This window comes from Melanostigma gelatinosum (genome assembly GCF_949748355.1).
Source record: "Melanostigma gelatinosum genome assembly, chromosome: 15".
Classification (NCBI taxonomy): domain Eukaryota; kingdom Metazoa; phylum Chordata; class Actinopteri; order Perciformes; family Zoarcidae; genus Melanostigma; species Melanostigma gelatinosum.
The window spans coordinates 13642531-13656706 of record NC_136648.1 but is presented as its reverse complement, the minus strand read 5'-3'; the positions used below and the strand labels follow the sequence as shown (position 1 = coordinate 13656706).

At 45.8% G+C, this 14176-nt stretch overlaps 1 protein-coding gene across 1 annotated transcript in view; it reads right to left on the bottom strand.

The window, feature by feature from the left end:
• The window catches only part of ptprsb (protein tyrosine phosphatase receptor type Sb), a 70729-nt gene that overhangs the window by 2906 nt on the left and 53647 nt on the right, over window positions 1-14176 (bottom strand). The window contains exons 24-32 of the mRNA XM_079285081.1: window positions 12663-12760; window positions 4687-4810; window positions 4033-4208; window positions 3356-3475; window positions 2371-2525; window positions 1707-1992; window positions 1082-1260; window positions 599-725; window positions 364-489 (exon numbers count right to left, since the gene is read on the bottom strand). Of these exons, the coding sequence (XP_079141207.1) occupies window positions 364-489; window positions 599-725; window positions 1082-1260; window positions 1707-1992; window positions 2371-2525; window positions 3356-3475; window positions 4033-4208; window positions 4687-4810; window positions 12663-12760 (1391 nt within the window). The remainder of the gene's footprint in view (window positions 1-363; window positions 490-598; window positions 726-1081; window positions 1261-1706; window positions 1993-2370; window positions 2526-3355; window positions 3476-4032; window positions 4209-4686; window positions 4811-12662; window positions 12761-14176) is intronic.

The following is a 14176-nucleotide window of genomic DNA, read 5'->3' as shown; positions in this document are numbered from 1 at the left end:
GGACAGGCTTAACTGGAGTTATCTATGACTGGCTGATATGTGCGCGAGAGGACGTGCACACACAGTCACACACACACACACATGTTGTCAAGGTGATCTGGAGACAGCATGGTTGAATGAGTAATCTCGGGGCTGCTTGCTGATAGCGCTAGCCTCTTGTGTAACACACATTCACATACAAAACACACGCTAAGCAACACACGCTACAGGTCGATAGGACACGCTTCGCACCGCTGCCTTCCAGCAGCACTGATGGATTGGGTATAGAGCGGAGAAGTCAAGGAGTGCAATGTGACACTGCTGTTTGAATGAAACATACAACGGGAGGACAAGCCTTTAAGCACACGGACGCCATGAACTCACCCTGGCATCCGTAACTTTGAACTCCCGGAGGATGTACTGAGGCATGTTGTACTCAGCCATGGGGTCCACCACGAAGTACTGGTACCTGGCGGAGCGCTCAGCGGGCCAGTACTGGTGACACTTCTCCTGAGAGAGCAGGACAGAAAAGACAGGTGTGGTGGCATTGTGTACGGGGCTGACATTTGCTGTTATTTGTATCACTTTGGGTGTGCATGTATGCTTAATTTACCCCTACCCGTCCCATTTCTCTCAGTTTAGTGAGCATGACCACGATAGTGGAGTTGTGTTCCCACAGCATCCGCCAGAAATCCTCCGTAGTCTCAGCCAGTGGGCCCTGGGTGGCAATGTAGCCTCTCTGCTGCCTACACACACACACACAAACACACATACATTAAGAAGCCATCTCCTCCATTCATTCCTCCTGTTTTCCCTCTGTCAAGCATCAGAACGAAAAGGGGGTCAGCTTCAGGCAAGAAGAGGAACAGTCAAAACAAGTGTGTACAACCACTCTGAATGCCTGAATCATCAGAAGCACTGCGACCGAAGCGAGTGCTGTGTAGCGAGACAAATAGTGGGAACATGTATACAGTAATGATCTGACAGGACGTGACAGGTGGGAGCACTATGGTGAACACCCATCCAATCCTTTCCCTCATCAAGCCATCATAAGAGGACAAGGGGATCAGGTCATGTTAGTGTTTTCGGGATGACAATATACCTGTATCCGTCTATGTAACTGGAGTTGATGTAGTCGGAGCCCTCCAGCCCTCTGATTGGCTGGAGGCAGACGCGGGTGGTTTCATAGGGCATGATGTTGACCAGTCGGTTCTTGAATTTGTTGCAAGGCAGGTTGGCTGTGACGAACCGAGACGTGTGGGCTTTGGTGTTTGCCAGCCGCTGGATGGTGCGAGAAAACGTGAATGTGTGAAGATGTTTCATAAACTAATCTGAAGAAAATTATCTCAATAACCAAAACTGATTTTGCATGCAAGACTGCAGGATTATTCAGGATTATTTGCCTGGTTAGCGAATGTACAAGGCCACTCACACAGTATTGTTTCTGTTAAACAAAATGTTATTCATTAATTACTTGTTTTTATATTTTTTATTTGTATTCTTCACGTGTTTGTCACATTAATCAAGTCAAACAATTTTAGAACGGAAAAGCAATCTCATGTGGAACTTCTCATAGATTTATGCAGCGTGCAACAAGAGATTATAAGTAGAAATAGCTTAGTTTTAAGGAGCCATGAAACAAAAACATTTGGAACCACTTTTCTATTCCTCTTTTTAGACAAAGTCAGAATTTGGTACACAACCTTTCCCCCTGTCCTCTCCCTTACCTTGAACTCCAGCTCCATGCCGGTGATGTGCTCCCCCGGCTCCACCTTGGACAGCTTCTGCATGTAGGAGAACAGACTCCTGGCGGCCACCTCGGTGTTCCCGCAGGCCACAGCCTCCAGCAGGGCCTCGTGGATGAAGCTGTATTGGTCCTCCGTCTGCACCATGTAGTTCCTCTGTGAGCGCATCAGGGTCACGTGACCGTAGATGTCCACAGTGCGCTCGTGTCGAATGCGCTCCAGCATGGCGTCGATGACAATAAAACAGCCAGTGCGACCAACACCAGCACTAGTAGAGGGAGAGGAATAGGTGGGATATCAGTCGACTCATCGGGAGGATTCTAGTTGTGATATTTAATTTAAAGGAACAGTTCAACATTTTAGCTTTTTTTGTCTGCAGTTAGATGAGAAAATTGATAACACTCATGTCTGTCTGTCAAATAGGAAGCTAAAGCCAGCAGCTGGATAGCTTAGCTTAGCATAAAAAAACTGCACACTAATTAACACATTTAATCTTGTTTGTATGTAAAGACAACAAGTTATGGTTATCCAGAAAGAACAGACAGTAGTCTCAATCTTCTCATCGAACTTTGGTGAGAAAGCAAATAAGCGTATTTCCCAAAATGTTAATAAATTCCTTCGAGATGAACTTGCGTGTGTGCTGTACCTGCAGTGAGCGATGATAGGTCCGGCGTCAGGAGGGTTGCAGGCTATGACCCTGCGGAGGAAGTTGAGGAAAGGGGTCGGATACTCCGGCACTCCGTGATCCGGCCAGGCTGTAAACTGGAACTGGCGCACCTCTCGCCGTTCACTGCTGCCACTCTGATGTAAGCAAAACAAAAAAATGGCTTCACTATCACTGAAATGATCTGTACATGTGAGCATGTGTAAGCTCCATCTCTTTGCATTATTGAAGGTTGCAACATAAAACCTATTCGGTAAATAAAGGGAAATGACATTTGTTTGAGTGAAGTTTCTCATATCTGCATCTTAGAACTCCATTCTAAGAAAGTAGTCATTCAAGCCATGACTACTTTCTTCATACAGAATCTCCAAGAAGCTTTTAATTCGTACAAAAAAAGAATTCCTATATACTGTATCTATTAAAGGAATACTTTTATTTTAGACCATAACTATTCCTACCTTGTACACAAACTGTATTGTACACAGACAGGAATAATACACAGCTAAATATTTCATGTGCATTGTTCTCTACTGTATGACGGATCTCCTAACTTGACGTTTCCCAACATATCAACAACAATTTTGAGAAGCGGTGCTACACTGGGAAGCTACAGCCGGCCTAGTTTCTGTGTTTGTAAGTAGGCCACAGAGACAGGCTAGTCTGGCGGTCTTAGATTAGCCGTGTGCTGTTAGAAAGTGCTCCGCTTCCAACAGTGATAAAATGTTCGCGCCTGACACAGGGAGGCTGGCCTGGTTTGAACACTCCATGAAGCTCAGAGTAATCTCTCCTCCTCCGTGTGTCCCGTTCAGTGACAGACGGAAATTTGTGATTACTCCAGTTGATCCTGGTTCCTAACCGTAAACCTTGAGAGATCAAAGCAGCTTTCACTGGATACGACAGTAATTACTAGAGGAAAGGAGTCGGACACAGCGGGGTGGGTACGGAAGAAAAGAGTGAAATAATTGACCTTATGCAGGGAAAGGGTGCGGACACAGAATGTGGCCAGCTCCATTGTGTCCAGAAGGGTGACCTGGATCATCCCGTATGTCTCTGTGCCGCGAATTGGCCAGTACTGGTCACACTTTATCTCCACGGATAAAAGAAACACATCATTGTCATCACTAAAACCATAAAATCATAGTTTTCAGACTGAACTAAAGCCACATTGCTCTTCAGTTTCATTATTTATTTTTTTTAGCAAACAGCTCCTGGAACTATAGATTGCCGGTAAAGTAAGATAAGATATACTTAATTGTCCCCAATTTTTCTTGGGCAAATAGTGCTAAACAGCTGCATTAACTTAAAACAACACGTACAAAGAAGATGTCAAATATTGCACATTCCTAATAGGCATTATAAAAATGATGAAAGAAATGGTAAACCCATATTGGATCAATCTTTTATGTGTAGGGCAACACCAGGCTTGACTTAAACATTGCTTTCCTAAGTTTGTAAAACAAAATGTAACAAATAAAAGCATAGATATGAATGTACTGAATTGGTATTTATCAAATGAATGGTATCCCATTACCAGATCAGCCTATTGTCACCGATATCCGATCCATATATTTGAGTCGGCATCGGACAGATATCCGATATTATTATTGGTATCGGTGCATCACTAATTGTGACCGGCTTATCTACCCGTGACTTCTCCTCAAGGCGCGTCATCATGACCACAGAGGCGGCCCGCTGCTCCCACACCATCCTCCAAAAGTCCCCGAACGTCTCCGCCAGGGGCCCCTGCGTAGCGATGTAGGCATTCTGCTTCCGGTAGCCATCAATGTAGTTGGCGTTGATGTAGTCGCTCCCCAGGATACCTGCAAACAAGACACTTGTGAGGCTCTTGCTAAACTGCAATCTGCATAAGCGACACAATAAATGAACCTTGCATGTATGACATCAAACAGCCTGACGAACTGTTCGTATCTGGCAGCCGCCGGCTTCCAGCAGACGACTGCTGGATGACTAGTGGACGACAACAAACAAACAAGACTCTGTCGGTGTAAATTCATGAGCTGCAGATCAAATCTATTCTCCCCCTTCTTGTTCTGGAGGAGTGCTGGCTGCACTTGAATGCTCTCGCGCCGTTTGTCAGTCTCATGCCACTGCACACACTGTACGCTGCACGCACTGTTTGCAATTTCACATTTCATCCATCATGCAGCTCTCCCTCTCCTTCTCCACTCTCTATTTTTGCCCCCCCCCCCCCCTCTGAACACGAATACGATCAGACTCTCCCATGAGGATCTCTAAACATCTTCTTTAACTTGCCGTTCTCTTCCGGTTGATGCTCACCTTCTATGGGAGCCAGGACGACTCTCGTGTGGTCGTAGGCTATGACGTTAGCGTAGCGGTTTTTGGGCTTGTTGACCTCCAGGTTTGAATGCTCCCAGGTGAACTGCTGACTGGGGTCGATTGACTGGGAAGAAAAACCAAACACGCACACACACACACACACATTAACAGTGCATGGTGGCATATTTAGTGGTGCATTTGAGGATAATGGAAAGAGAGTGCTCTGTAATGTCGACAAGCTACCACAACAAATTGCAGTGCTGAATAAATCATGAAAATATAATCTGCACACAGAGATACAAATGTTAAGTAAGATTTGCCGCATGAAGCGACGTTGTAGAAGCCATTACTCGGATTTGTGTTTTACCTGTACATTCTATACTTTTGGGGAAATTATGGTCATGCTACTGATTGTACATAAAACCATGCTGGTTATGATTTACTGTTGAACCTGTTGGGACGTTACTACCAAAATGATTGTGACACAATGATGACGTCAGGGGGCGTTGACTCTTTATGTAGACCTCACCTGAGGACAGGCAGGTGTGTTCGTTCGACTAGAGAGCGGAAGGGCTAACTATTTTTCAACCGCATTAAGCATTACGCATTACGAAACCGCATTAGGAGACAAAGCGGGCTTTTCTGTTTAAGATCATTTCCATGTATGCTTCTGATGCTGTTCTCGAATAAAATAAAGTTTCGAAGTGACATTACGAGAGAATGCGCGTTAATCGACCGACCGCTCCTACAATAAGTTGAAAAATAGCCCATCAGAACGCCAGTCAACGTGGGCATGAGAGAAGGAGGCCCGGAGTCACGGTCGCTTGGATTGATCTGGACTGCGGCCAGGATGCCATTTCACCGGTACCGTGAGTAAACGAGTGGATGCGCTGTTTTCCGAACCTGGTTACGATCAAACATTAAAGTGACAAAGGAAACGAAGGAAATGTTTGATGAGCAGACAAATAAATCCATAAACTGCCTTTAAATTACGAAACCACTGAAACTATAAATGGCAGGACGCTGATCAATAGCGCTGCACGGAAACGGAAACAAAGCACGGCCGTGCGCATGAAAATAAATAAATAAAGAAGTAACCGAAAAACTAACGAATATTCCAACAAAAGGTGTCGGAATTACTTGGAAAAATTCCCTACAAACGAATATTAAAGGCTAAGAACGAACTGATGGCAGAAGGAAGTGAACGGGCAGTCACTGAAGCCGGTGTTACTGAGATGGACGCCGCACAACAAAGGAAAGCGTTTAAATCACTCAGCGCAACACGTAGAGGGAAACTCTCACACTGTACACGGAAAATGAATGAGATAAAAACAATGATGAAAGACGGTGCTGATGTTGACGATGTTAACGAAGCTGCAAATGAATTTCTAAGACTGCTGGATGAATTTAAAGTATCTCATGAATCTGTTCAGTTATTGCTGCCTGAGGATGTGAGAATGAATGAAACTTTGGACTGGTATGAGCCAAAAATGGCTGATTACGAAGCTTCTATGGCTAAAGTGGATCAATGGTTAACACCTCAGCCGGACCCACAGACTCTTGTGCAGGCTGGGGACAGTGTCTCACAGATTGGCTCAAGGAGTTCTAAAGGTTCCAAAAGGTCCAAATCTTCATCTGTGGTTTCAGCACGCATGAAGGTAGCTGCAGACAAAGCTGTTCTGCAGGCCAGAGCTGAGGCTCTTAAAAGGAAACATGAGCTGGAAACGGAGATGCACCAGCTGGGTTTAAAAATGGAAACGGAGAAGCATCAACTAAGTTTAAGAATGGAGTCTCTTGACTTGGAAGCAAACATTGCTGCAGCTGATGCGAGGCTCAAGGCTCTGGAGGAATTTGAAAATGATGAAGCATCAGAACCCGGAAAAGAAAGGGAAGAACGGATAGATGAATCTGACAAAACGGAAGAAAGCCTAGCACAGCTGGAGTATGCACAGATGGGAACCATACCTAAAACACCATTACAGAGATTGATGCACGTTCGGTACCGACCACTAACTGGAATCACAAGACCGTCTGAACAACAACCAAGAGCAACAAACCCCCACACAAGCAGAGCTGTGGTTTCTGATGGACCACGCAGACGAGGCGAATCCACTCCCAGAAGTGAAATGGCTCAGAGCGTCGATCTCACAAACATTATACAAAGACAGACAGACTTGACGGACCTGCTAGTGATGCAGCAGAAGGAATCTAAACTCCCAAGAAGGGAGGTTCCGGTGTTTGACGGCGATCCTCTCGCTTTCAGGCCATTTATGAAGGCTTTTAAGCACAACATCGAGGACAAAACCAACAGTGACGAGGATCGACTGTACTTCCTGGAACAGTATACTGCTGGACAGCCAAAGGAACTAGTTCAAAGCTGCTTTCACATGAACGCCACGACTGGTTACGAGGAAGCAAAGCGCCTGCTTAAATATCACTTTGGTGATGATTTCAAAGTCATATCTGCATACGTTGAAAAGGCTTTGAACTGGAACCAAATACGAACGGATGATGGAAAGGCACTTCATAGCTACGCCCTCTATCTAAGAGGCTGTGGTAATGCAGTTCAGGACCTCCCATACAGGTCAGAGCTGGACTCGCCATCTAACATGAAAAGGCTTGTTTTCAAACTCCCATTTAAACTTCGAGAGAAATGGCGGTCTGCTGTATGTGACATCACTGAAAGAACACAGCAGAGACCTACATTCCATGACCTTGTTCGGTTTATGGAAAAACAGGTCAGAATCATTCAAGATCCCGTCTTCGGGGATATCCAGGACCCTGCCGGAAGCACAAATGAGAGAATATCCAAAAGAGACTTACCATATATGAGAGCTAGCAGCAAGAAAAGCTTTGCTACGACTGTTGTGCCCAAGACAGAAACCAACAAGAACCCTAATGCACGGGAAGGGGCAGACAGACCAGAGGGCAGTCGTACAGCCATGGACGCTTTCGTCAAGCCCTGTGCTTTTTGTAAAGGAAATCATGTGATGGAAACATGTGAAATAATAGCAAAGATTCCCCACAAGGAGAAAATTGAGCTGCTAAAGAAAAATGGACTGTGTTTTGCCTGCTTGGTCAAAGGTCATATGAGTAAAGAATGCAAGAAACGTCTCGTGTGTCGTTCCTGTGAGAAGAAACATCCCACGGTCTTGCATATAGAGAACTTTACTCCAGGAAGTACCAAGCCAGCAGCTAAGCATGACTCAGACACCAGGAGCAATTACATTGCTAGAGTTTCATCAGCAGCCCAAACAGTGGACAGAACCACAGACTACAAGTTAGCAGTGGTACCTGTAAAGATAAAGGCACATAAAGGCAGCTGTTTGATAGAAACCTATGCGTTTCTAGACCCTGGAAGCACTGCTACCTTTGTCACGGAAAACCTGATGGAACAGTTGTCCGTCCGAGGAAAGAAAACAGAGATCTTACTCCGAACAATGGGTCATGAAAAGCCTGTGAAAACCCAAGCAATAAGAGGACTGGAAGTATGCAGCCTGGATGGCAACAGCTTCATAGAGCTTCCTGAAGTCTTCACCCAAGATGCCATTCCTGTCAGTCAAGAGAACATTCCTACAGAAATGGACATAAAAGGATGCTCTTATCTAAAGGGGGTCCAACTAAGAACCATCAAGGCTGAGGTAGGCCTATTGATCGGTGCAAATGTCCCAAAGGCTATGGAGCCACTGAGAGTGATCAACAGCCAAGGGGAAGGGCCCTACGCAGTCCTAACAAGCCTAGGTTGGACTATAAATGGACCACTCTGCAGTACTGCACCTATGGATGAGCATGGTCGACCACAGATAACGTCCAATAGAATATCAGTGGCCAAGCTGGAAGAGCTCCTGATACACCAATATAACCAGGACTTCTCAGAATTGGCCTACAATGAAAAACAAGAACACTCATTTGAAGATAAGAAATTCCTACAAGTGATGAACAACTCAGTCAAAAGGAAAGAAGGCCACTACGAAATACGACTTCCGTTCCGCCAGGATAACATCAGCCTGCCAAACAACAGGAAAATGGCGGAACAAAGAGTATTAAATCTTGCCCGCAGATTCCAGAAAGATGAAGCCTTTCGGAAAGACTATAATGGCTTCATGAGTGATGTCTTGAGGAAAGGACATGCAGAAAGAGTGCCAGAGGAACAGCTCCCTCGGAAAGATGGAAGACTGTGGTACATCCCTCACCATGGTGTCTACCACAAAAGGAAAAAGACAATCCGGGTGGTGTTCGACTGTACCTCCTCATTCCAAGGAACTTCGCTGAATCATGAGCTGCTACAGGGTCCTGACCTTACGAACACCTTGCTGGGTGTACTCCTCAGATTCCGACAGGAGCCAGTAGCAGTGATGGGGGACATCGAAGGAATGTTCCATCAAGTAAGAATACCTAAACATGATGTGGACTTCCTCAGATTCCTGTGGTGGCCAGACGGCGACACCAACCAACCGCTAGCAGAGTACCGGATGACGGTGCATCTCTTTGGAGCGGTCTCATCCCCGAGCTGCGCCAATTTCGCACTGAAGCGGACAGCCGATGATAATGAAGGAAAGTGTAGTGCTGAAGTTCTCAACACCATTCGTCACAACTTCTATGTAGACGACTGCCTCAAATCTGTCCGAAGCGAGAGCCAGGCAATCTGCCTGGTGAAAGAGCTCAGATCAGTATGCACCACAGGTGGATTTAGACTCACCAAATGGACCAGTAACAGTCGAGCAGTCCTTGCCTCTGTAGCAGCTGAAGAGAGGGCAAAAGAGGTCAAAGATCTAGACCTCGACAAAGACAAACTGCCCATAGAAAGGGCTCTTGGCATGCGATGGGACATTGAGTCAGACACGTTCTTCTTCTCGATCACCCCGAAACAACAATCGGTCACCCGCAGAAGCATTTTGTCTGTGTTGAACTCAGTATACGATCCTCTTGGGTTCATAGCACCAGTCATGCTGACAGGGAAAGGAATACTGCAGGACCTGTGCAAGCTGAATTGTGGATGGGATGAATCGATACCAACTGCTTACACAGAGAGATGGAAGGAGTGGCTTAAAGATCTTAACCTGATTTCCAGTCTAAGAATCAAGAGATGCTTTAAGCCACCAGATTTTGAGGTTACTAGAGCACAGATGCACCACTTCTGCGACGCAAGCGAAAGAGGTTACGGGACAGTCAGCTATTTGAAGCTGACCAGTAACAACGGACTACCTCACATTGTGTTTGTGATCGGGAAGGCAAGAGTTGCACCTTTAAAGGTGGTGACAATCCCAAGACTGGAGCTTGCCAGTGCAGTCCTCGCTGCTAGGATGGACAGGATGTTAAGGAGAGAGCTCGAGTCAACCCTCGGAGACTCAGTTTTCTGGACCGACAGCACCGCCGTATTAAAATATATCCAAAATGACGCCAGAAGGTTTCAGACCTACGTGGCTAACAGAGTGACCACTATTCGGGATCTGACACACAAAGGCCAATGGCGCCACATAAAGACCGGACTCAACCCTGCAGACAATGCATCAAGAGGCATGAAAGCTGAGAAGTTCCTTCAAGAAGGACACTGGCTGAGGGGTCCAAATTTTCTGATGCAACCGGAAACAGACTGGCCAGTGATCCGGGTACCACCCACACTGTCCCACGGTGACCCGGAGGTCAGGAAGGTGGCTGGAGCTTTCACTACAAGTGCACGGCAGATTCAAAGTCCACTGACTCGTCTTATTGAGCACTTCTCATCATGGGACCAATTGATTCGATCATCAGCCTGGCTCTTAAAATTCAAAGAACGTCTGAGACAATTGAACCTAAAAAAGGAAAAAACGAGTGACTCAGACCCACCTAGGTCACGGCTGTCGGTGGAGGATTTAAGCAAGGCCGAACAAGCACTTGTGTCCTACGTTCAACAACAATCCTTCCAGGATGAGGTGACCTCTCTACAAAAGGGCTTACCCGTAAAGAGAAACAGTAGGATCTACAGACTAGATCCCATCCTCCAACAGGGAATCCTGAGAGTTGGCGGCAGACTAAGCAAGCTGGCAATGCCAGAGGAAACCAAACATCCTGCCATTTTGCCCAAGGACAATCACCTGTCAAAGATACTGCTACACCACATACACGCCTCAATGGGTCATTGTGGAAGAAATCAAATTATCGCAAAACTCAGAACAAAATACTGGATCCTTAGAGCAAATTCCGCTGCAAGAAGGATAACACGGGATTGTGTACTCTGCAGGAGATGGCATGGCACCGCAATGACACAAAAGATGTCCGACCTACCTCTTCACAGGATAACACCTGACTTGCCACCCTTTACCCACACGGGACTGGACTACTTTGGCCCCATAGAAGTCAAGCGTGGCCGCAGCAAAGTAAAAAGATATGGAGCCTTGTTTACGTGCCTCTCATGCAGAGCCGTACACCTGGAGATGGCCTACTCAATGGATACAGACTCCTGCATTTCTGCACTCCGACGTTTTATCTGCAGACGAGGCCAAGTGAAGGAGATTGTTTCTGACAACGGCACAAATTTCGTTGGGGCAGAACGAGAGCTTCGCGAAGCATTTACCCACCTTGACCTCAGCAAAATCCAGCATTCGATGCACGCTGTAGGTATTAAATGGACATTCAATCCACCCTATGGTCCTCATCATGGAGGTGTATGGGAGCGGCTCATCCGGATAATCAAAAAGATTCTCTACTCCATCACGAGGGAACAGACCCTGGATGACGAAAGTCTCCAAACAGCTCTATGCGAAGTAGAGGCAATCATGAATGACCGGCCCATCACAGTCCTATCTCAGGATGTGAAAGATCCAGAACCCCTGACACCCAACCACCTGCTTCAAATGAAGCGAAGGCCGACTCTTCCACCTGGACTCTTTGACAAAAGTGACACCTATTCCAGAAGAAGATGGAAACAGACCCAATATATAGCTGATCTCTTCTGGAAACGGTGGACACGAGAGTACCTCCCATTGCTACAGGAGAGGCAGAAATGGAATGAAACTAAAAGGAACCTAAAGCATGGAGACATAGTGCTGATCATTGATGAGAGCTCACCACGCAACTCCTGGCCCATGGGCAGAATCACGGAAATCTTCCCCGACAAAAAAGGACATGTACGTCGAGTCAAGATCAGGACACAAAATGGCACCTTGGAAAGGCCCATCACAAAGCTGTGCCTTCTACAGAACATGACCTGATGAGACAAGTCCCTTGGCCCTTTTTTGTATTTGACACCTGAAGAGACTTTAGTTGAACCTTTTCTCTCTTTTTTCTTATCCTTTTCTCAAGAACTTTTTTCTTCGTTGAACCTTTTGCCGAAATCTTATGAACTTGTTTGGCGAAATGGACTCGCGGAAACTAAATGGATTACATTTTTTGGCTTATTTTTGAAATTCCATGGACACGTGATAGTTTTGAATATTGTCACAAAGGACTCTTAAGAATAGGCTTCCTATGTATAAATGTATGAATTGCCCTATACCGGTCAATTAGGGGCCGGAGTGTAGAAGCCATTACTCGGATTTGTGTTTTACCTGTACATTCTATACTTTTGGGGAAATTATGGTCATGCTACTGATTGTACATAAAACCATGCTGGTTATGATTTACTGTTGAACCTGTTGGGACGTTACTACCAAAATGATTGTGACACAATGATGACGTCAGGGGGCGTTGACTCTTTATGTAGACCTCACCTGAGGACAGGCAGGTGTGTTCGTTCGACTAGAGAGCGGAAGGGCTAACTATTTTTCAACCGCATTAAGCATTACGCATTACGAAACCGCATTAGGAGACAAAGCGGGCTTTTCTGTTTAAGATCATTTCCATGTATGCTTCTGATGCTGTTCTCGAATAAAATAAAGTTTCGAAGTGACATTACGAGAGAATGCGCGTTAATCGACCGACCGCTCCTACAGACGTCTTAACAGGCTTAACATCGCTAAACAATGAGGATGCTCATATGGAATAATGAAGTATCTCACCTCGTACTCCTGAGAGAGTCGCAGGTTGTCGTTGGCTTTCAGCAGCTCGATGTGCTCAGCCAGCTCACTGATGGGGATGGGAGGATGGCTCATCATTCCTGCGTGGCAACAAGGGTCAGAGGTGACGCAGACTTCAGCTGAGTAACCTAAATTACTGCGCGCATGCAAAGACGTGACGATAGTTCTACAATCAGAGAACATCACATGTCATTAAGGAACACGTCGAGGCAGAAAATCAATTTTGATCCATGTGCGAGGACAAAGTGAGGCGAGTCTCGTTTGCTTGTAAATAGTTTTTCTTTGATAAATTGCTTTCTCTGTGATCAGAGGAGCAGCGACTCAGAGAAAACAAACACAGAACACTAATTAGGAGCACAGACACACACACACACACACACACAAAGGAAGCAATCTATGCCTCGTACAGTCGTTCCTGTTCACAGCTGGAGCGATCTATTGCCCATTGCTACAACAATTAATCAAAGAAACATTGCTTTGTAGGCAATAAACACACTCTATTTAAGTCAGAATGCATTCTTGACGTTTCTAGAATTGTAATGCATCTCGATGCGAGAGCCTTTAACTCACTCTGCTGGGACAGCTATCAAAAACAGGCTCTTATCAACGGCTATTTTCTCCTTCAGCCCAGCACTGCAGCACCCACAGTAATCACGACAAAATGCTCCTGTCACGACCAAAATGACCTCAGATGGCATCAACCGGTGCAGTTGCAAACAAATTTCATCTTTGAGGAGCATCTGAAAAGCACAAATCTCAGGAGAGAAGATGTGGGTGCGGTGGGAGCTTCAGGTTTGCAGCCATATGAGAGTAAAAAACTCATATGATGGAAGAGAAGCGCTCAAATGCTTTGTTCTGTGGGTTTATTTTGCCTCCCACGAACATGTAGAAAAAGAAAAACCTCAGACCTTCAACGATGGAATAAACAGTGGTATCGTTTGACTTTATATATTCTGTCAGATAAAGCACTAAACATCTCTCCATGGTGACACATCTTGCCACCTTTTCAAAAAGGACCCTGTGAGACCTCTGTAAACTGCAACCACGGAAATATAGTGAGAACAGTGATTCAGTTCCTTCAGGCAGTGTGTTTTTTAGATGCGGCCAATTTAAGGGAAGAAGTGAAAGCAAAGCATCCTCGGCCTGGTGCCACAAGCAAAGCAGCTGTGTTGTTAGAGCTCACTCTGTTGGGGGGTGGGGGAACGTACTTCACAGTGGGGCTTCAGTTGGTTAAGCTGGCAAAGACCGAATTAATTCCTTTGTAAATGATCAGTCAACCCACAACTCACCTTTTGATATGTTAATGTGACCATTAAACCCAACTCAGAAACAGTCAAGAGTCACAGAACAGCTTTCTGCCTTTTCCGATGTGCTATCTGCGGCCTGGCATGTGGATTGTGGGCGAGCGGAGATGATTACATTTTGTCACACCGTTTCGACTCAGCCGTGACTAAGCACTGCCTGTCCTACCTGGGCAGAGGCCATTTTTAGCTCAG